This window comes from Musa acuminata, chromosome BXJ2-6 (assembly GCF_036884655.1).
Source record: "Musa acuminata AAA Group cultivar baxijiao chromosome BXJ2-6, Cavendish_Baxijiao_AAA, whole genome shotgun sequence".
Lineage (NCBI taxonomy): Eukaryota > Viridiplantae > Streptophyta > Magnoliopsida > Zingiberales > Musaceae > Musa > Musa acuminata.
In genome coordinates this window covers 13,878,703-13,903,076 of record NC_088343.1, presented here as the reverse complement: position 1 = coordinate 13,903,076, position 24,374 = coordinate 13,878,703, and the positions used below count along the sequence as shown (strand labels likewise).

At 40.8% G+C, this 24,374-nt stretch overlaps 1 protein-coding gene across 2 annotated transcripts; it reads left to right on the top strand.

Annotated features, from left to right (window-relative positions):
• The first annotated feature begins 4,649 nt into the window (after positions 1-4,649).
• Positions 4,650-9,813, top strand: LOC103988073 (aldehyde dehydrogenase family 3 member H1). 2 transcript variants are annotated; one of them, XR_010487805.1, is made up of 10 exons: positions 4,650-4,922; positions 5,822-5,890; positions 5,991-6,087; positions 6,931-7,137; positions 7,307-7,422; positions 7,517-7,621; positions 7,697-7,869; positions 7,939-8,029; positions 8,392-8,483; positions 9,393-9,532. XR_010487805.1 is itself a non-coding variant. In XM_009406584.3 (10 exons), the coding sequence occupies exons 1-10, from the start codon at positions 4,716-4,718 to the stop codon at positions 9,639-9,641; spliced, it is 1,464 nt and encodes a 487-aa protein (XP_009404859.2). In that variant the 5' UTR covers positions 4,650-4,715; the 3' UTR covers positions 9,642-9,813. The 2 variants fall into 2 exon arrangements, 1 of the variants encoding a protein (XP_009404859.2); XM_009406584.3 differs by having other exon boundaries at positions 8,334-8,483; positions 9,393-9,813.
• The last annotated feature ends 14,561 nt before the right edge of the window (positions 9,814-24,374 follow it).

Below are 24,374 nucleotides of genomic sequence, written 5' to 3'. Positions count from 1 at the left end.
AAGAAGATGGTCGACGAATTGGATAAGATTTGATATCCTTATTGATCTCAATGGCTCAGGAAGCTTCCTCCATGGTGTTGAGGAAATTAGCAAAGACTATCCATTGAATATCATACCTTAACCCATTAACAAATCTTCAAACGTTGATGATTTAGTCCTTTTATGTTTCACATCTAATTAAAAGTTTCTCAAATCGAGTTAAATACTTTACCACACTAGAATTTAACTATTTAAAGTTTTATAATTGTTTGACTAGTTGGTTTTGAAAGTAGGTTGATAAATATTTTTTCTTAAATTTTTGTTTCATGACTTTCAATGGGTGGCTTTTGACGATGCTTGAAACTATGTTGGACATGTTACCAATATTTCTTAGTGGATCTTACTAGTTTCATTTTCTTCAATATCAATCATTTTATACTACTCAAAGTAGTCTTTCATGCTATCTAATTAGTCAACAAACACATTGGGTCAAACCTACCATTAAAAGCTCAATATATCTACTTTGGCTCTTTTAGTTATTTTTCTCGTATTATCAGCAAACTGAACTTGCTCGCCCATTACTCGGGTTTGTGGATTTTTAGTAGTATCTAAGAATTTATCGTTAAGGAAAATTTGATCATTAAGAATTATTGGAGTATAATTATGAATAGGTGCCCTATGATGGACCTACAATTTATTCGAATTGGCGCTTGGGAGTAGGTAAAATTTTTTTATTTAGAAAGTTATAGATTGTGGAGAATGGATATGTTGTTTTTGAAGGTGTTGAAGAGCTTTTAGGACTTGGGTCATTTGATCACATGACTGGTTCAACATTGTGTCATGATTTGCTAACTTAGTCTTAAGGGTATTTTATCTCACTCAATTGGTTTGGGGATTCATCATGATGGATTTAATTTTTACCTCACCAAGTCATGATTATAATGCTACCAATAAATTACCCCTTGATAATAAGATTGTTAATTGTTATAATGTACAAGGTAGAAATATAATATTCCAAATGATTCTCATTTTTTCCTTTTTTTTGTTTTTTTTATAATTTTTAATGGTTTAAATTTTAGTAGTATTATACTTGTAGCTAAAGGGGAGAGAGAGGATAATAAATAGTAAAAAAAAGAGAAGAAAATGTGGGGCGACGTGGGAGAAGAAAAGCAATGAAAATATATTTGCCCAAATATTAGTAAAAAATATTATTTTTTACTAAAAAATATTAGTAAAATTTTTAAAAATTTACCCGATATCGAGAGCTATTGGTCCATTAATTTTGTAAGGACATTTGTCCAAAGTCTAACTCTATAGGTAAGGGATTGGCGTTGGAGGTGCATGGATTCTTGAGTATTGATTAAAGTGTTTTTTGGTTGCGATATATTTCTTGATGTGCTCTAATACCAAACTGATATAGAATAATAGCATGGAAAAGTAAAGAAAAAGAGAGGGAAAGAGAAAGAAAAAGATGTATGAGATGAGAGATTAAAGAGGAGAAAAAGAAAGGAACGAGATTAAATATTAGATATTAGAGGATAGAAAGAGACTAAAGAGAGAAGATGTAATTCTTTTTTATTCAATTCTGATGTGTTTGATTCATTCATAAGCTCCACTATTTATAGGGGTTTAAAAGTCTTGGTATAATTAATGAAGATAATGATTCCCAACCCTAATCTACTTGGAAATTAGTATATGTCTTTTAAAAATAAAAAATGTGACATGGAAGATATCTAAATAGTAAATAAGTACACACTTAATATAAAAGTGCACTTAATAGAAATGAAATCCCTAGAAAGACCAAAAGATTTTTCAATTTCTAGACCAACTAACTAATTGATGACTTTTCATTTTTGAATACAACTTTTATAATTTATAGGCTAATTAATTGATGATTTCTTTTTTTTGTCTAGAATAAATTTTCCTCGGATCCTTTATAAATCTTGATGGTTCCAATTCTAGGACCTATGGGTTATGGGCTCGTCACGTTCTGATACCATAATCAAGCTTTTGACCTTAATGATGAATTTTTAGAAATGTACTAGAAATTCACAATCTAATGGAACTAGCTCGAAGAGTAAAAGTGGATGTGATAGATTTTGATGATAAGTTTAACCCAAATATGTTTGTTGATTGGTTAGAGAGCATAAAGGACTATTTTGAGTGATAAGAAATGATTGATGTTGAATGTGTATGATTTGCAAAAATGAAACTGATAGGATCTGTTAAGAAATATTGACAATATATATCCAACATAGTAGAAAACACCATCTGAGTTCCTCCCGTTACTTAATGGGAAGTCATGAGATAAAAACTTTTAAAAAAATATTTACCAACATACTTTTGAAGTCAATTAATTGAACAATTGTAAAATCTTGAATTCTAGTACGACACAATTCGAAGAACTTTTACTAAAGTGTGAAATAGAAGAGTATCAAATCATCGTCCGAAGATTTATTAACGGATTAAGGTTTGATATCAAACAAAAAAAATTTCTTAGTTTACCTAACATTATGTCAGAAAATTTTCGATGAGCCATTGAGATCGAGAAGTTAATCGAGCCTTATTAAATTCATTGAGCATCTTCTTAGTCTTTCGATATATACGATTGGGGAATTATTATCTTGGTTATTCGATTTTTATATAGGCAGAAGAATCATTGTATTCACAGAAAGATTTGCTACAATTTGTTAGATGGTTCTCATCACTGTATCCGCTGGGGAAATGCTCATCAATGACAATCTTACAAGTAACTTTTTTTTATTGAATTTATGTTCTCTAGATGCATCATACTTCAAGTGATTTTGGTCAACTTATTTACTTGTATGTTGCTCCCAATCATTTAAAACAAATGGACATGCATATCAGATCAAGAACTCCATCCACCATCTGCATAAAAAAAAAAAAAAAAGGAATTGCCAATCCAAATTCATAAAACATCCATCCCCTCTTAAATTAAAACTAAATTGGCACTATATTTTACATCATTGCTGAATTGTGAGGGGTTCTACGAGGGGGTCGACATCATCATTGCTGTGCTTCTTTCACTAATCGGCTTTGATTACCCCAAGTTGACTTGGCTTAAGCAAACCACATTATGCCTCGTATTCAAACTCCCATGTACACAACAATAATGCTTAATAGGGTTCAACAAGTGCATTAAATGCCTCTCTCTCTCTCTCTCTCTTCTCTCTCTCTTGACTCTCTCTTATTGCTTTGCTCGTACTCATCTTACCCAAAGTAGCATAGCATTACAATAAAATAATCCTTGAAGCTCTTCTTGGCATTCCATATGTGCTAATTTATTTGAGATCAGACGTACTGTAACCGAGTAATGCCGGCACAGCTCTCAATAAAGATCGATACTATGCATGTTTAGTCGGCACTCACTCACACATAAAACCCTCCTCTACTGCTCACCACCTGCATCACTGCTTCCCTGTCATCATCACTTTATTCCCTTCATTTAATTTCTTCTTCTGCCCATTCCATTTCATAAAATGCATATATGACACATCTCCAGTTCCTCTAAATCATGATTACTGGGAGAGAACAATTGGGATTCGATGCCATTAAAAGCTCAGCAGTCCAATGGCGCAGCGTCAATAAGTGCAAGCCCGCCGATCGACGCATGCATCGAAGCATCAGGCGGCGTGCGCTCGCTCGTGCGGGAATAGTTGCGAGTTTGGTGTCGGTCAACGCCACCATCAATGGGAGGAGAGATGGATTGGATCGACTCCGAGCTGCTCTCCTTCTGTCATCGCAGAACGTGCAGTGCGTACAGAGTCATCAATGCGGGCACAGAGAAATGCTCGTCCTCTAATTAATTCACGATGATGGATGTCTTCGGAGCGCCCATCATGTCGACATGGGCGATTGATGGTTCCTCCCTTCCCCCGCCGTGCGGGTACCCTTCCATCCACCCGCCCCCATGGCGTGGGACCCACAAGCGGAGGTCACGTCAACCTCGGCCATAACTGCTGCCTCCCGGCTTGCGTTGACGATGGAGCGACCACGCGTACGTTTCACCCGTACACGATGAAAAGTATGATCTAATTCGGGTATAAACATGTCTGGAATCCGACCAGAGTATAATACTTCGATTGGGTACAAATAAATATGTTTAGTTTCGATCATTCGAAAAATAAAGTCTGTTTTTGTTTAAGAGTAGTAATTTTAGGTTCAGTTAAAATGTGTATACGATTAATAATATAAATGAGTCGGATAAATAATGAAAAAAACCCGACCCGTTATTGTCATCCTGTTCGCATCAAACGGCGAGTTGGATGGGATTCCGTTGTCGGGTCTCTTTCATGTGAGTCAACTCCTTTGCCCAAAATTTCAAGTCAACATGTTTTTATCTTTGAATGAATGAATTTTTTACGTTATAGCGTTTTCGGTAATATAAAAAATATATATTATAAAAAGTACAAAAGAAAATTATATGTATAATATTTTTATATTACGTTATAGTAATTTATCAGTATTACTGAAAAAAAGAAGAAAAAAATTACGTCATAATATCGCCTTGAAAATTCGTTTTTTATTAATATTATTTAATGGAATTCCAGTAAATGTGAATAGACTAAAATACCACTGTTTGCTCCTATCATCGGACGCATACGCACATCAATGCCTATAAATCTTCCCCTCACTCGCCGTTACTCTTCTGCGTCTTTGGCTTTATATGATCTCTCCAAGAGCATCGCACTCCGGAGGAGGAAGAGGCGGCGGCTATGGGGAAAGGATTCGACGGCGCGAGGGCGGCGGAGGTGGTGGCGGAGCTGAGGGAGACCTTCCTGTCCGGGAGGACAAGGAGCTTGCGTTGGAGGGCAGCGCAGCTGAAGGCCCTCGCCAGGATGATCGATGAGAACGAGGCGGACATCGCCGCGGCGCTCTACCATGACCTCGCCAAGCCTCCTACGGAGTCTTTCCTTCACGAGGTCCTTGGCGCTCCATCCCTTAAATTCTTTTTGCCCTCGGTTTGGTTGCTTTCGTCTCTTCGATGGTCTCGTACTTGCTGTGAGAGGTTAGGTAGCTGCAATCTTTCGTTTCTCGAAGAACGTTTGGAGCTTGAGTGCTGGGGACTGATTGTTCGTTCCTATAGCTGAAGCTTGATGAGAACCCATTGGTACTTAACCAATTCGTAGCGCGAGAACCTCTGCGCTGCTTTGCTTGCGGTGGAACGCCTGATTGGATGTTTCGCATTGACCACAGAGTCAAAGAGGAGCAGCACTCGAAAGTTGGATTTCTATTCGATGATAGAAATCCGTCCCCTTTTTTATTGAATTTTGTATGACATTTTTATTGAGGTTGAAGATTAATTGAACTGATATAGTTATGTCATGATGTAAAAGGTCATTCTTTAGATGGAGTGTCTTTCCTTGATTTATTCTTGCTGGTACAATTATCTGTAGATAATTATTTTCTTTCCTTGAAGAGCTATCAACTCATATCACCAGAATAATTTTCATTTAGGGGATTGCCACATAATCCTGTTTTCTTCCCATTTCTTTCAATTCACAGTCTTACATGCTCGATCATCATCCAGTTATCAATGTAGATAGTTAGAATGGCTTCCTCGTATGGTCTTCTTGGCTCTATAGCCATGGAGACAAGTAGGCTATTGTCCCAAAGGTGAATGTTTATGTACTCTCAAAGGTGAGCATCTGTGGTCAACAATTTTATTAATCTACTCTCTTCTTTTGGCTTCTTTACTTAGTTCGGATGAATATTTTCAGTGTCCTTCTTTTAATATCTCTTCCCATCTATCTTTCCTTTTTCCTTCTAAGCTGAACCAAATAAGTTTGTTTGCATATATGACCTATAGTTTATGTTGCAGATTTCACTGGCAAAGGAAGCATGCCTGTTTGCTCTAAAGAAATTGAAACGCTGGATGAAACCGCGGAAGGTATTAAGACCACAAACTCCATGCACATATATTAAAACATCTGTAATAAGAAACCCTTCAAAATTAACCGCTAATATCAGTATCTGCACCAACCATGCAGGTTCCTACTTCTATTATAACTTTTCCATCATCTGCAAGAATTGTGCCGGAGCCCTTTGGTGTTGTACTTGTCATTTCGGCATGGAACTTTCCATTTTGTAAGTCGAGAATCCATTTAGTGACTATGATCATTTTGAAGCTAGATGTTCTTTAATGAACATGGGAAGTACTTGTAGGAGTAGAAATCTGTTTGTTACTGTGATTGCTTGAAGATGCAAAAGTAATTTTAAGACACTATTATCTAGATGCAGATGACCTGTTAAATGCATTACTAGTACAATGAAAGCAACCTGATACAAGTGGAGAACCATCATGCTGAAATTTTAAACCAGTAACTTCATATTTTTGTGGAGTAATATCAAATCTTCATGCATAATCTTTTATGTGTATAGTGTTAAAATGGCCTTGACACCCAGAATTTGTTGTCATCATTTAATGCATTACCAGTCTGAATTCTATTTAATGCGAGCTGCATCACATAATTCTGCTGTAAACTCTTGTGGAAGGATATAGATGGTTATTTCTAATGGGCCCTCTTTATTCCCTGGGAGAGGGAAATTAAAAAAAAGTAAAAATGAATGGTTTGAAATGATAAAGAAGGGCATAATAGGTTTTGAATAATCTACTGGCAGATGCTCATCACATAAATTACTACAAGCTCTGATGATATATATACTTGCAGTCACATCATTATTATTTTTTTGTCCTGTGTGAGTGAAGGAGATGACCTGGAGGTGGTATCTACCTGAATCACCTGCTCGTTGCTTGGTATATATCATTGATACAATCAGAAGGGCTCGATCTCATGGCTTTGTTCTCTATGCTGCGTTTTAATGATGGGAAGATATTAAAGAAAATGGCTTACATTCTTGCTATTGCATCCATGACATGTTTTCTTCGCGATAGTAGTGACTCTCTTTTTTTTTTGCTTCCTTTGCCAGTGTTATCCATTGATCCAGTAATTGGAGCCATTGCAGCTGGGAATACTGTTGTTCTGAAGCCATCAGAAGTTGCAACAGCCACATCATCATTTCTTGCAAAAAATCTACCACAGTATGTAGATAACTCTTGTATAAGAGTAGTTGAGGGATCTATTCCTGAAGCATCGGCACTTCTGGAGCAAAAGTGGGATAAGATATTCTATACAGGTTTGACTTACTATCCATGCCTCACACCAAAGATGATCACACACAAACGTGCATTGTAGTCTCATTCCTACTCAACATCTTGCTTAGTTTTGCTCCTACATGCATATTTCCTGGTGTTTGCTCTTTGTACGTGCAAAAGGTATTGTAAAAGCATTGTCGGAATCTACAGGCAGTGCAAGAGTAGGCCGTGTCGTGATGGCTGCAGCAGTAAAGCATCTGACACCGCTAGTCCTGGAACTTGGAGGAAAATGTCCTGTTCTTGTTGATTCAAATGTTGATATAAAAGTAATCAATTTGCAAATGCAGAGAAATATTGGATTCTCTTTGTTGGAAGTGATTATACTTTAATTATGAAGCTAATATAGAATTTTCTTTTAAGGTTGTGGCAAAGAGAATTGTTGTAGGCAAGTGGGGGTGTAATAGTGGACAGGCTTGTATCGCTCCAGACTACATCATTACAACAAAAGCATTTGCTCCAAAATTGGTAGGCTTCTTGAAGTGAAATTTGAGAAGGGCTTACTCTTGCTTCTTGTAGTGTTTTTGATGATAACATTTGCAGGTGGATGCTCTAAAAATAACTTTGGAGAAATTTTACGGGAAGAATCCATTGGGATCAACAGATCTATCTCGTATCGTGAACTCCAGTCATTTCACACGCTTGAAAAATCTTTTGGATGAAGAAAAGGTTTCTGGCACAATTGTCCATGGAGGCCAAGAAGATGAAAAGCATTTGTAAGCATCTAGGAAATATTTTTTTGTAACATTTTTTTTTCTTGTAACATTATCTTAATGTGATTGCAGAAAAATAGCTCCTACGCTCTTATTAGACGTTCCCAGTGATGCATCCATAATGAAGGAGGAAATATTTGGTCCCTTACTGCCAATTATAACGGTAAGAAATCATTCTCGATGATTATTTGGAATGTTAACTTCTCAATTGTCTAGGATAAGATCAAGATACTTATATTCTTTAACAGACTATTATTACACACACATACTTTACAATATATTAACTTCTTGACTTGCCTAAGATAAGATCATGAGTATTTTTTTTAACAAGGTATTATCATGTGCACATACATATTCGTTATAACATACACTTTCATTACATGCATATGTTTTTTGAATAGACAATATTATCACATGCAATGCACATACTTTCTAATTCTTTTGAATTCTTATTTTGATTTACAAAGGTTGATGATTTGGAACACAGCTTTGATGTTATAAACTCAAAACCGAAGCCTCTTGCAGCTTATCTGTTCACCAAGGACCACAAATTAGAAAAAAAATTCGTGAAGACTGTATCAGCCGGAGGAATGCTCATCAATGATGCGATCTTACAAGTAACTTTTCCTTCTAAAATTGCAGAAGTAACTTCTCTAAGAGTACCTTTTGCAGTTCAAGTTTTGTGCAAGTATTTGTGTGTGAAAACCTAATTCTCAGTACTCAGGTTCCAATAAGTTGCATTCTTTATTTGACCTTACCTAAGTTACATAGGTGTAATATTAGATGTGAAGTTAATTACAGTAACATATTATTAAAAAAATGTCATTAATAATGTAATAATTGTAACAACCAGACAGATTAGTATTAATACTTTTTTTTACTTAAGGTTTATATTTATAAAATGTAATTTAGATTTTGTCTATAATATTATAAAAATAATCATATATAAATATAGTAAACAAAGTTTAATGTGTATAACATGAGATAGATATATCTTAGCTGAATTTATATGTATAAATTATTGAAAGAATATTGTTTAGCAACATATTTAATGAAAAAATTATAATATTCATTAATGATTAGTGTTGCACTATAATCAAATTAAATAGTAAAATAATAGGAAAACAAACTAGCAAAACATTAATGATTAATGGATTTAAGGTATTGGTTTACTGTAGAGTAATTTAAAGTAACTTATCCAAACTACCTTGATTTGACTAAAAACCATATTGATACAGCATTTATAATTATAAAACATTTTTCCACATCCAAAAATTGACTTTGGAGCAAGTCAATTTTAGATATTTCAGTACACCATATGGAAAGTCAGAAATGGAAGTAGATCACTTCTGAAGTAACTCTATCTTAGATTCTCACTTTCATCAAATCAATTCGAACCTAAATGAATGCACATTTGCGCATTTGTATCTTTAAATCTTCATTGCAAAATTGAAGCTTTCAAGAGAAATGGTACCTTCATTAGAAAAGTGAATAATTGAAGTGACAATGTCTTTAACTTTCTGCAGTTTACAAATCCTCATTTGCCATTTGGTGGAGTAGGAGAGAGTGGAATGGGGTCCTACCATGGAAGATTCTCATTTGATGCATTTAGTCACAAAAAAGCAGTACTAAGCCGAGGTTTCTCCGGGGAAATTCCGATGAGGTACCCACCATATACACCACTGAAGCAGAAGGTTTTGAGGGGACTGATCGCCGGTAACATCCTGCCGCTGCTTCATGCTCTTGTTGTGTGGCCTGGGCATCAAAAAGTTTAATTGTCTACATTATGCAATATATCTATGAACTAACTATATATGTCTTTATTAGATTTGATGTAATATATTGTACTTGTGCTCTTATGTAATTTAACTTTCTAAGAACATCAAGCTGACTGAAATTTGTGTGTCCTGATCTTAGCTATACAATATCTTCTATGTTCTGGATTAATGTTGGGTGTCCTGATTTACTTGTTGGATAAACTAATGGCTTTATAGAAGCCATGAGATGATGTTTGGTCTCTATATCTCTCCATATGCCTTCGAATCAAGCTTTTCTTTCTTTCTGCTTCATGTCATCATATATCTCTCTTTAAAATCGAAACAGGACCATTTGATCTCTGTTAGAATATTATTATTAACTATGTTGGAGAAGCTTCTTCTTAGTTGATTTGTTGTATATTTAAGCCTTCGGTATCCATAGTTTCCATAGGATTTTTATGGGCAGAATTACTCTCTACATTGGCTCTACTTATTCTTCCAAAACCATAAGAATGGCGTATAGTGAAATCTTCAATAGCTACTGTAAATTAATTATTACTTGAAACTATAATTTAAATTAAAATTCTTTATTATGATGCAAAAAAACAAAGACCATTTTAGGTGGGTTTTTTTTTTCTTCATTTTATGTATTTTATAACTAAAACAAGCTAATAAATCCACCCCACCATATTTCTAAATAATAACTCCGGTTGGGTCGAGTTGGACTGAACCGGGTTCAACTAGGTCGGTTTCTGGGCCGATGACTCTTGCCCTCTATAAAAGGAGTCCTCTCCTCCTCTTCCCTCGCATTGCATAGCGCAACTCGAGAGAAGACGGCGACGACGACGACGGAATGGTGTGGCGAGCCAAAGCAGGAAGAATGAGCGAGGGGCTGATCCTGGAGAGGAGGAGGTAATCGCCTCTCCCGTTGCTCTTCGTTTGCCCCATCCAAGCGTTCATGAATCGTTAGCACATGTTGTCGATCAAATGATTTGGGTGTTGAGTTCCAAGCTTTGGTTTACCTTCGATCCTTCTCCTCGAGGAACTACTATTTTTTATCGTCGAATTTATAGAATGCATCTTTCTTTGATTTCTTGATGGTCGATGCGTGATTTGTCTGGTTTTTAAGTGGGTTTGTACTTTGAGGCGCATATTTCTTTGATTTCTGTGATGCCGAAAGCACCACAGGCCCGGTCTTCGTCCGAGTCGTGCCAGGTCGGTCCTCGACTTACGATTCGTCGGTCCATATGTCTGAGCCCGAGCGTAGTCCCTCGGCCCACAGGCTTGGTCTTCGTCTGAGTCGCGCCAGATCGGTCCCCAACTCGTGACTCGTCAGTCCATATGCCTGAGCCCGAGCACAATTCCTCGGTCCACAAGCCCAGTTTCCATCCGAGTCGCGCTAGATTGATCCCGACTTACGACTCGTCAGTACCATCCTGCTTGAGTTCGAGAACAGTCCCTCGGCCCACAGGCCTAGTTTCCATCCGAGTCACGCTAAATCGGTCTCCGACTTGTGACTCGTCAGTACCATCCTGCTTGAGCCCGAGCACAGTCCCTCGGCCCACAGGCCTAGTCTTCATCCGAGTCGTGCTAGATCGATCCCCGACTTGCGACTCGCTAGTACCATCCTGCCTAGGCCCGGCCTCCTGACCGACGGCTCCAACTCTCTCTAGCACGGAACCTAGCCCGCCCTGTAGCTCCACAACCAACATGCGTGACACTCCGACAATGGCACGCCCCTCGCCCTCTTGCAAGGACCCCACGGTGCGCCTCGGCGGGGGGAAGTGATAAGGTATATTCTGGTCCCAGCCACATCATCACCACATCATCAACCACGTCACCACCGACGCATACCCTTCCCACGCGCCAAGTCGAAATATGTACAAAGGCGTTCCTCAACATGCCCCTCGAGAATCAACTGGCATGCCAAACTTGCGTGCGACAGTCGCCTGGCGTCATCATGCGCGCCCCAAGGCGACGGTCGCACAAAGGTACCAATGCGCCCCTCGAGGATCGGTTGGCACATCAAGCCTGCGTACAGCCAACCCTCGTGCAGTGGTATAAAAACTCTTGGTCAGCATCTGGCCAGGGGAAAGAGACAAAAAACAAACACCCCCCATCAAGCACTGACTTGATTGTCGGAGGGGCCAACGTCAGTAACCAACTGACGAGGGTCTTCTGTGCAGGAAAGCGGAGGTCACCAGGCTACCATCGTCATCCCGACCGAGAGACGCTAGCGCATGACTGCCAGCACCCAAACCTGAGGACGTGGCCGACTTCGACAACCAGCTCATCGGCCGAAGACTCTCGACATCGGCTCGTGAACCAGGCCGTGCTGACTCACTAGCTACGACACATCTATTCACCAACATTTAGGTTGTCTGGCTAACACTTGTTCGTCCAGGAAGGATTCCAAGATCATGATTCTTTGCAACGATTTATGAAGATTAGGGTGGTGATGAGGGTGAGATGGGCTCCTACCCCATTGTTTCTTTGCTTATGTTTATTACAGCGCTTTGGTATCCAAACTTTGGATGCTTTGATGTGGCCCATAACACACAGGTGGCAAGCAACTGCTTGCCACATATGAATGACATCATCACAGTACAACCACCCCGGAAAGCTCGGGGCGATGTCGCGTGGTGCTGATCCGTGCAGGTCGGTTGACTCTCGTACAGAAGCTTAAGTCGGTTGCCCGAGGAGTCGACCACAGTTGACTCTCGTATAAAAGCTAACCCTCCCTAATCAGGAAGGGGGACATTTCAAACTCTAACTCTCTCATACATACTGTTAACTTGAGCTTCGGATGGGTTGAGTCGGAAAATCTCTCTCCCGACCTCAACCTGTGTGCAGGAGCCCGATGACAAAGAAATAGGCCATTCGTCAAGAGAGAAGATCGTGCTCGGAGGACGAGGCTCGAACCCGACTCGACCCAATGCTCGCCCTCACCACTCGAGCATCCACGTGGACGACCTTTTACATCGGGGATTGGATCGAGCTGTGCTGACACCTCGGCCACGACGTAAAGGTTCACCAACAAATAACGAGATCGTGATTTTTTTTATAACAATTTCAGATTAGTAAGGTCATAGAGTTTGGGATGGTCCCAGTTGCTTTTTGGTTCTTTTCTTGAGTACCAATTGTTAGAATATGTGGCCCTTTTTATAATTGAATAAGATAGAATAACTAATTGGGTTCCGTTGCGATATTTTAGCCAATATAGACTAAGTCCACTACGGAACGATTCCTCGGAGATATTCTTGATGGGAGGAAATCTTCTGAGATCTCATCGTAGACCCTCTGCTCTCGCCTATTAAAGGACAGGATCTCTAGGGGTTGAGGGTGTGTTAGTGTGTTAGAGCGTCATAACGTTGACACGTATAGACGCACCTCTCCGTTGAGGGAGCCCGGTTTTTGAAATCATGGATTAGATCTGTAAATTAATTTACGATGCATAATTACCTTTATCTTCCAAGAACTGCTAAGCAGTAATGGTCACCGTCGACCTCGCTGGAAATCTGCGGTTACGCCGAGTAGCGTACGCATTACAGAACTCGTCCCATATGCGGACATTACAGAACTCGTCCCATATGCGGACATTACAGAACTCATCCTATATGCGGACATCACAGAACTCGTCCCATATGCGGACATCACAGAACTCGTCCCATATGTGGACATCACAGAACCCCGTCCACGCGACGACATCACAGAACTCCGTCCGTGCGACGACATCACAGAACTCCGTCCGTGCGACGACATCACAGAACTCCGTCCGTGCGACGGCATCACCGAACCCCGTCCGTGCGACGGCATCACAGAACCCCGGTCGCACACGGCCAGAATCCGTCCATGTGACGGTCGGCCGCACGCAGGCAGACAGCCCAGGTGGCGACCATGCGTGAGTTGGCCGTGCACAGGCGGCAGCCGCGTGCTGGCAGCAGCCACCCGCGGGCAGGAACCGCCGCAGCGGCAGCGGCCGTGCGTGAGCAGTAGCAGCCCCGCGGCGGCAGCGCCGTGGCGGCAGTGGCCGCGCACAGGCTAGAACTACCGCTGGCAGCCGCGCACAGGCGGCAGCCCGCAGCCGCGTACAGGCGGCCAGGCCGCAGGCAGCAGCGGCAGCGCCGCTCGCGCAGGCGGCGGCGGCGGCGATGGCAGATTAGGGTTTTGGCATATTTACGTTTTTGCCATCGAGGCTAGGGTTTTGAAAAATTACAGTTTTACCCTTTGCAAATATCGTAATTAGTTCTGTCAACATATTTACGGTTTTACCCTCGGGTCTAATTTCTGCCAAATTACAGTTCTACCATTCGCATATTTTCGATTTATATCCTATCAAATATTTCCGTTTTTTTTTATCATTATGAAATTGAGAAATTTAGGTTATATTCTCAATTATAAAATTGATAAATATCATTTATTATAATTATGATTAATTTTAATCATGATTATATTTTTTGATTATTTGATTGGATTTAATTTTGATAAAAAAAACTATAAATTATGGTTTATTTTATGGTTTTCTCATATGAATTATTCATTATATATGTGGTAAATAAAATTAAAATCCAATTATTATTTTTTGGAATTTTTATTTATTTATTCACATGTATATGCTTGAAATTATCATATGAGTTTTATTAATGTTCAATAATTATTATTGTTATTTTATTATTGAACTGTTTTAAATTATTGTTCAATAATTATTATGGTTATTTATTATTGAACTGTTTTGCATTAATATTCAATAATTATTATGGTTATTTTATTATTGAATTGGTTTTGCATTATGTTCAATAATTAAAGTTGTTATTTTATTATTGAATTATTTTGCATTATTGTTCAATAATTATTATGGTTATTTATTATTGAATTGTTTTGCATTAAATTTCAATAATTATTATTGTTATTTATTATTGAATTGCTTTGCATTAATGTTCAGTAATTATTATGGTTATTTATTATTGAATTGCTTTACATAAATGTTCAATAATTATTATTGTTATTTTATTATTGAACTGTTTAGCAAAATTAAAAAATATTGATGAATATTATTTGTAATTTATTTCCTTAAGTTTTATCGGACTAGTAGCTGTCAAAGTGGCCTAGGATGATAGACTTTTGTGATATGAATTACAATAAAAGTTTTATCATTTATATGACATTTTATTTTATATCATGGCATTAGTCTTGTAGCCACCAAAGTGACCTGGACTAATGACTTATAAAATAATATTAAAGAATTAGTCCTAAATGATATTAAAGAAATAACATTCATAATGACACATATAATTATGAGATTTAGATAATCCCAAAGGAGAATCTAATTCAAATAATTATGTGATGGGGTAGGATGATACTATTTTAGATATCCTTGCAGTTTAGGGTTGTATACCCAAAGGTAACAATACCTATTCCTCAAGGATGGTATCAGTCCTCCAAAATATTCTTGAGTGAACACTAGATATGTCAATATTTCACCCAAAGGTGTAATATAGATGATATCAATAGTTCATCAATTTTTTGACAAACCCAAAGCATTAATGTTGTTATATATCTTTTTGCAGTGGTACTTCTGCATATACATTCATATGCTTCAAGTGTCCCTGTACTTTCTGGATCAAATTATTCAGAATGGTTAGAGCATGTACAATTCACACTGGGTGTATTAGATCTTGATCTAGCTTTACTTGTTGAAAAGCCTACAGACTTGACTGATGAAAGTACTGCAAAACAAGTTAATGAAATGAAGGCTTGAGAAAGATCTGATAGGCTTAGTTTAATGTTCATAAGAATGACAATTGCAAATAATATAAAGACTTCATTATCGATTGCAACTAGCGCAAAGGAATATTTAAAGGTTATTGAAGACAGATTTAAATCTGCTGATAAGTCATTGGCTGGCACATTGATGAAAGAACTGACTACAGCTCAATATGATGGTACTCGAGGAATTCAGGATCATATCCTCAATATGGCTGACAAAGCTGCAAAACTTAAAACATTAGGCATGAATGTTGATGAATCCTTCCTTGTGCAATTTATTCTCAATTCTCTTCCTTCTCAGTTTGGCCCATTCAAGATTCACTACAATACAAATAAAGATAAGTGGGACTTGAATGAGTTGACTAGCATGTTTGTTCAGGAAGAATTGAGATTAAGGCAGGAAAATTCATATAATGTCATGATGACTACTCAAGGAGGTGGTAACAAGAAAAGAAAGTTGAAGCATCATCCATCAAAGAGATTTGCTAATATTGGAAATGTTAAACAGACTAATGAAAAGAAAGCCTTTACTGTAAAGTGATTCTTTTGTGGCAAGAAAGGACATGTGAAGAAGGATTGCATTAAATGCAAGACTTGGTTCGAAAAGAAAGGTATTAACTCGACCTTTGTATGTTTCGAATCAAACATTACAGAAGTTCCTTCTAACATTTGGTGGATTGATTCCGGTGCTTCAACTCATGTTACAAATAACATGCAGGGATTCCTTTCAATTCGGAAACCAAAAGAACATGAAAGATTCATCATTATGGGAAATCGTCTTAAAGCGAAAGTGATATCAATGGAAACTTATCGTCTACGCTTAGAGACGGGTCACTTGATGGATCTTGTTGACACATGTTATGTCCCTACAATTTCTAGAAATTTGATTTCTCTTTCTAGAATTGATGAGTTGGGATATTGTATTTCTTTTGGTAGTGGCAAACTCAGCATATTTTATGATTCAATAAAAGTTGGTTCTGGAATTCTGTGTGATGGTTTGTACAGAATTAATTTGGATCTTGAGTTTGCAAAGACACTAATGACCTTGCAATCAAATGTTGGATTGAAACGTAGTTTCAATAATGAAAGATCTTCCATATTGTGGCATAGACGATTGGGGCATATCTCCAAGGAAAGAATTGAAAGATTAGTGAAGGATAATATTTTGGAACATTTAGACTTCACTGATTTTGATATTTGTATAGATTGCATTAAGGGAAAGCAAATTAAACAAATAAAGAAAAATGCCACAAGAAGCAAAGAACTCCTTGAGATTATTCATACTGATATATGCGGACCACTCCATATTCCTTGTTTTAGTGGAGAAAAATATTTCATCACATTTATAGATGATCTGTCTAGATATGGCAAAGTTTATCTAATACATGAAAAGTCTCAAGCCATTGATACTCTTGAAGTATACATAAATAAGGTTGAGAGACAATTATATAGAAAAGTTAAAATTGTCAGATCTGACAGAGGTGGTGAATTTTATGGCAGATATGATGGATCTAGTCAGAATATTGGTCCTTTTGCTAGATTCCTGGAACAACGGGGTATTTGTGCTCAATATGCATTACCAAGTGTGCCACAGCAGAACGGTATTGCTGAAAGGCGAAATCGTACTCTGATGGATATGGTTAGGAGCATGATGAGTTATTCCTCTGTACCTGAGTCAATGTGGGGTGAAGCTCTTAGGACAGCTGTGTACATCTTGAACAGGGTTCCTAGCAAGTCAGTTTCATCGACTCCATTTGAGTTATGGACTGGTAGGAAGCCCAGTCTGAGACATCTACATATATGGGGGTGTCCTGCAGAGATAAGAGTATTCAATCCACATGAAAAGAAATTGGATCCAAGAACTATTTCAGGATATTTTATTGGTTATCCAGAAAAATCCAAGGGATACAGATTTTATTGCCCTAATCATAGTATGAGAATAGTAGAATCTGGTAATGCAAAATTCCTAGAAAATGGTGAAATCAGTGGGAGTGAAAAATCTCGAAGGATTAATTTTGATATTGAGGAGATTCAGGTTAATTCTCCCATATCATCTCCTGTCCGATAGATTGTTGTTCCTCAAATCAATGAGAGTATTGATGAGGGTGAACAAGAAAATAACAGCCAAGAACTCTCACATGATGTTGATGTCGTCGCTGATGATCTTGTAGAACAATCACAATTGGCAGATTTGAGAAGATCTCAAAGGAAAAGGAAACATGCCATTTCTGATGATTATGTTGTATATCTACAAGAATCAGATTATGATATAGGAATAAAAAGAGACTCCTTATCGTTTTCACAAGCCATAGAAAGTAACGATTCTGAAAAATGGTATGATGCAATGAAAGAAGAGTTAAAATCAATGGTACAGAATGATGGCTGGGATCTCGTTGAATTGTCCAATGATTGTAAAAGAGTCGGTTGTAAATGGGTCTTTAAGACAAAACGTGACTCAACGGGCAATATCGAACGATATAAAGCCAGACTTGTGGCCAAAGGTTTTTCTCAGAAGGAAGGCATCGACTATAATGAGACTTTTTTTCCTGTTTCTAAAAAGGACTCATTGAGAATCGTTATGGCATTAGTAGCTCATTATGATCTTGAGTTGCATCAGATGGATGTGAAAACGACATTTTTGAATGGGGATCTAGATGAGGAAATCTATATGGAACAACCTGAAGGATTCATAGAAAAGGGAAAAGAAAGTTGGGCTTGTAAACTTAAGAAATCCATTTATGTCCTTAAATAAGCTTCCAGACAATGGTATATAAAGTTTCATAATACCATTACTTCCTTCGGATTTAAGGAAAACACTGTTGATCAGTGTATATACCTGAAGGTAAGTGGGAGCAAGTTTATTATATTGGTCTTATATGTGGATGATATTTTACTTGCCAGTAGTGATCTTGGTTTATTGCACGAAACCAAGATATTTCTCAACAAGAACTTTAAGATGGTTGATATGAATGAGGCATCCTATGTTATTGGCATTGAGATATTCAGAGATAGATCTCAAGGATTATTAGGATTGTCTCAGAAAGGATATATTGATCGTATCTTGGAGAGATTTAATATGCAGCTTTGCTCAACCAATGATGTGCCTATTACTAAAGGTGAAAAATTCAATCAAAACCAGTGCCCAAGAAATGACTTAGAAAAGAATCAAATGAAGAATATTCCTTATGGATGCGCAGTTGGAAGTCTATTATATGCTCAAACCTGTACAAGACCAGATATCAGTTTTGCAGTTGCAATGCTGGGAAGATATCAAAGCAACCCAAGAATGGAACATTGGAAAGCTACAAAGAAAGTAATGAGATATCTACAAGGGACAAAAGATTATATGCTCACATATAGGAGATCTGATCAGCTTGAAGTAACTGGATATTCAGATGCTGATTTTGCAAATTGCCTCGACAGCAGGAAGTCCACTTCAGGATTTGTATTTATATTAGCTGGTGGGGCAATTTCTTGGAAAAGTGCAAAGCAATCGCTTATTGCATCATCAACAATGGAAGCTGAATTTGTGGCATGCTTTGAGGCCACAAATCAAGCTTTATGGTTGCGAAATTTTATCTCAGGACTTGGTGTGATCGACTCAATTGCCAAGCCGCTGAAGATATTTTGTGATAACACCGCAGCAGTTTTCTTCTCTAAGAATGGCAAGTACTCTAGTGGTTCCAAGCTCATTGAGTTAAAGTACTTGGTGGTTAGAGAAAGAGTCCAGAAACAGCAAGTATCAATTGAGAACTTGAGCACCACTATGATGATTGCTGATCCATTGACAAAAGCCTTACAGTTCAAAATATTCAAAGAACATGTTCTTAGAATGGGGCTTGTGAGCAAGTCATAAAGGATATGGTGATGCATGTTTATGTGGATGCTATTATTGACATTTTACTTAATTAAAGTTATCTGTTTCTGCTATCCTGTTTACATTTATGTTTATGCATATTATGGTTGAATGTAATAGCAGGATTGTCTTGACAAGACAAATTACAGGGGTCATTATGGACTATGTTAGGAAAGACTAACAATGTTGTGGTACATAAAAGAGAGTATGACATTGATGAAATACAACCGCTATGACTCGCATTGATAGTTGGACTTAATATAGTATTATTGTGATTATTGGACTTATTGGCTTATTTTAAAACATGGCCATGTATAAAATGCTTTTCAAATTTTTTTTTTTGGAATCCAATTAGGTAAAATTGTTTTCAAACAAATTTTGTTTTGTTTGTTTTGATTTTGTATCTCTTTTATATCTTATCAATTAATGGGCCAAGTGGGAGAATGTTAGAATATGTGGCCCTTTTTATAATTGAATAAGATAGAATAACTAATTAGGTTCTGTTGCGATATTTTAGCCAATATAGACTAAGTCCACTACGGAACGATTCCTCGGAGATATTCTTGATGGGAGGAAATCTTCTGAGATCTCATCTCATCGTAGACCCTCTGCTCTCGCCTATTAAAGGACAGGATCTCTAGGGGTTGAGGGTGTGTTAGTGTGTTAGAGCGTCATAACGTTGACACGTATAGACGCACCTCTCCGTTGAGGGATTCAGTTATTCTCCTCAACTCTCCCCCAAAACCCTCTCCCCAAATCCATCAATCTGTGTGATTCTGTGAAAGGATAGGAAGAGAGGAGAAAGGGTCTACTCTTCGCACTCCCTGTAGATTCCGCAGCGCGATCGGATTAAAGACGGAGCCTGCAGCAATCTTGGATCACGGTGCTGAGCAGATCAAACAAGATCTTTGAACGGATGGCATCAAAAGGTACGCATCGTATAGATCTATGTATTGAATTTGCTCAGCACCGTGATCCAAGATTGCTGCAGGCTCCGTCTTTAATCCGATCGCGTTGCGGAATCTGCAGGGAGTGCGAAGAGTAGACCCTTTCTCCTCTCTTCCTATCCTTTCACAGGATCACACAGATTGATGGATTTGGGGAGAGGGTTTTGGGGGAGAGTTGAGGAGAATAACTTAATCCCTCAACGGAGAGGTGCGTCTATACGTGTCAACGTTATGACGCTCTAACACACTAACACACCCTCAACCCCTAGAGATCCTGTCCTTTAATAGGCGAGAGCAGAGGGTCTACGATGAGATGAGATCTCAGAAGATTTCCTCCCATCAAGAATATCTTCGAGGAATCGTTCCGTAGTGGACTTAGTCTATATTGGCTAAAATATCGCAACGGAACCCAATTAGTTATTCTATCTTGAATTACTTTGGTAGCGAAAAGCCTGATGGCATTAGGGCGCTTGGATGCCCGCATGTTATGTCACTGACACCACCTTTGAAAGTCTGATCTCACGAGACTTATTGGGCCTTTCTTCCGATCGTTCTCTTGAGACAAGATCTATATTACCTTTCATCTATTGTTCCTTGTATTTTATTTTCCGGCCTTGTTTTCTTCCTTCCAGTGTAGATTGTTCACTGCATGGATGATTCAAATCTCTTATTCCAAATCTCGAAGTGCTTGTTCTCTGCATGGATATGATTCAAGGCCCAGTAGGCCCTATATTTCTTTCTGGACGATCTGCCTGCATGCATAATATTCGATGTGACGACGGTTTGAAACAGACCCCATCCGCAAATATTTACTACAACATTCTATCAGCAAAATTAGTTTTTATTTATTTATTTATGATGAGGATAATAATTATGATAAGACTCGGTTGACGTCAGATGACGCCTCACGCAACAGCACCTTGTCAATGCAGACCGAAACGCCGACTGAGGCGCATTAACATCCTGCCAAAGCTCAATTCTTCACGTCACGCCAACACAAAGTCAGACGCTACCAGCCTGCCCCCTGCAAGCGAGCAGCTCAGGAAGCAATATGCTTCCCTATAAATACCCTCTCGTTCATTAGAAAGGGAGGAGAGGGACAGGCATACAAAAACACTTCTTCATCTAAAACCCCCTCCACATCTGCTAACTTGATCGTCAGAGGGGTCGGGCCGAGCGCCTCGGCCCGACCTTTGTGCAGGTGCGCAGCCGAAGGTCCCCTCCGGACGCGCAGGCGAGGAGTTTATGCCCGGAGGAGATGGCTACACCGTCCCTCAGACACCGCACCCGACCGCCTCAGCGGGCTCGAGGAACGCCCCAGGGAGATCCCCGTCGTCCGGACCCGAACCGAGCCGCGTCGGCCCCGAGGCCACGGCTCAAAGTTGTTTCCCACAACAGATTGGCGCTAGAAGGAGGGCCGGAATAATGGGTGACTGCCCACCTGCGTCGTGCTCCTCGGCTCCTCGGCCCCATGCTTCCCGAGACACACCTGCGCGGCCGGCCCGCCTGCATCGTGCTCCTCGGCTCCTCGGCCCCATGCTCCCCGAGACACACCTGCGCGGCCAGCCCGCCTACGTCGTGCTCCTCGGCTCCTCGGCCCCATGCTTCCCGAGACACACCTGCGCGGCCAGCCCGCCTGCGTCGTGCTCCTTGGCTCCTCGGCCCCATGCTTCCCGAGACACACCTGCGCGGCCAGCCCGCCTGTGTCGTGCTCCTCGGCTCCTCGGCTCCTCGGCCCCATGCTCCCCGAGACACACCTGCGCGGCCAGCCCGCCTGCGTCGGTGCTCCTCGGCCCCATGCTTCCCGAGACACACCTACGCGGCTAGCCCGTCTGCGTCGTGCTCCTCGGCTCCTCGGCCCCATGCTTCCCGAGACACACCTGTGCGGCTAGCCCGCCTGCATCATGCTCCTCGGCTCCTCGGCCCCATGCTTCCCGAGACACACTTGCGTGGTCAACCCGCTTGCGTCGTGCTCGTCGGCTCCTCGACCCCATGCTTCCCGAGACACACCTACGCGGCCAGCCCGCCCGCGTCGTGCTCCTTGGCTCCTCGGCCCCATGCTCCTCGAGACACACCTGCGCGACCAGCCAGCCTGCGTCGTGCTCCTCGGCCCCATGCTTCCCGAGACACACCTGCGCGGCCAGCCTGCCTACGTCATGCTCCTCGGCTCCTCGGCTCCATGCTCCCCGAGACACACCTGCGCGGCCAGCCCGCCTACGTCGTGCTCCTCGGCTCCTCGACCCCATGCTTCCCGAGACGCACCTGCGCGGCCAGCCCGCCTGCGTCGTGCTCCTCGGCTCCTCGGCCCCATGCTCCCCGAGACACACCTACGCGGCCAGCCCGCTTGCGTCGTGCTCCTCGGCTCCTCGGCCCCATGCTCCCCGAGACACACCTGCGCGGCCATCCCGCCTGCGTCGTGCTCCTCGGCTCCTCAGCTCCTTGGCCCCATGCTCCCCGAGACACACCTGCGCGGCCAGCCCGCCTGCGTCGTGCTCCTCGGCCCCATGCTTCCCGAGACACACCTGCGCGGCCAGCCCGCCTGCGTCGTCCTCCTCGGCCCCATGCTCCCTGAGACCACACCTGCGCGACCAATTCGCCTGCGTCGTCCTCCTCGGCTCCATGCTCCCCGAGGTCACACCATGCTGTCACGACCTTAGCTGGTTTTGCCTAAGGCATGCGGCACCCTCGCGCGTCCGTCCGCAAAGGTCAGCCTCCCCGAAGCCTCCCATTGTCCCTTAGGACCAACAAAAGAGAGAACGGGTTAAAGAGAACGCCTCAATCGGGATCCACAAGCAAACATGTCCGAAAAACACTTCATAGACAATGCAAATTACAAACAGACTTTACAAGCTCTGAATAGTTGCACAACAAAGGGTAAAATAGTCCATTACAGACCGAAAAGCTCTCGCACGTGTCTACATGACAACCTTTATTTACAAGCCTAAAGAGGCCACCAACCCAACTAACATGGGACTATTTAGCCTTCGGCCGCCCCTCTACCTGCTGTACAAGGTATAAACGTGCCTAAAGACAACGGACAGACATAAGCATTACATCCAACATCTTGTTTAGAAGTTTGTCCGTTACATTCTCCCCCACTTATCCCTTCGACGTCCTCGTCGAAGCCTTTGTGAACACTGCAACCCTTCTCCTTTGCTGAGTCTTCAATCTTCTGCTCCAGCTGCAATGCGCCTCCTGGCTCCCAGCTGCTCTCCGCTGCTATTTCTGAGTAGTCGAACCTTTGATCCGCCATGCTGCTTCAACTCGCCAATGACTCTGACTCTGGTGTGGGGTTGGCTGAGTTGTGTTGATCCTTGTCGATTCTTGCGGATCCACCAAATGAAGGAAAAGACCATCTTTTCTGCGCCAGTCTCTCAAAATTTCCACATGCTGCTTGAACTGAGTGGATGCTTGTTGGAGCTTTAACGAGCATCGCCTCGCAAACTTCTGAAGTTTTGGTTCCTTCCTCCACAAAATCTGCTCATTGACTCTTCTTTCAGTTAGTTGTCACATCCAAGTAGGTTCGCATCACTTCCGCTTTCGATTGGCATTTCGTTGAGAAATGAAGCGGACGATCTACTCTCAGTAGCACTGATCACCGTTGGTGAGGATTTGACAACTATTGTCTTCCATTATCTTCGAAGGGTCTTTGAACTTGTGCAGAGCTCCTCTGCTGGATAGATAAGAGAACTGGGGTACTCGGTTTCGCCCATTCTCTTAAGAGTTGAGAAGGCAAAGGTTACTTTGACTTCGCCCGCCTCCTCGAGGTTGTACTTCATGCATCGAGCTGGTTACTAGTCTTCGCCTGCTCTTTGCTCACACTTCTGAAGCACTTGAAGTGTTTGCACTCCTTGCGTTGAGTTGGCTACTGTGATTCACCTTCTCAATGCCATCGAACTTCTGGAATGCGGGAAGTTTTCACCCCAACTTGGAGTAATTCTCTGATAGATGAGGTCGCCTTTGGGATTGTACCGTCTTCTCCATCAACCCTGCCGCCTACTCCACTGAGTAGCAAAGGTACAGCACCGCGTACTGCCTGCTTCGTTCCTTGGTCGTGCACTCTTGCATGACCCGAAGTCCTTCACTTATGGCTATCTTGATGAGAAACTTGTTGACACCGGTCTTACGAAGTTTCTTGGCCTCTGCCCTTCAGCCTTGTCTCGGTACTTGGAGATTGCCTCT

Excerpts from the sequence above, each read along its gene's own strand:
- LOC103988073 (XM_009406584.3), top strand. The coding sequence starts at position 4,716 with ATGGGGAAAGGATTCGACGGCGCGAGGGCGGCGGAGGTGGTGGCGGAG. Across the intron at positions 4,923-5,821 it reads CGGAGTCTTTCCTTCACGAG|ATTTCACTGGCAAAGGAAGC; the intron begins GTCCTTGGCGCT and ends TTTATGTTGCAG. Across the intron at positions 5,891-5,990 it reads GCTGGATGAAACCGCGGAAG|GTTCCTACTTCTATTATAAC; the intron begins GTATTAAGACCA and ends CCAACCATGCAG.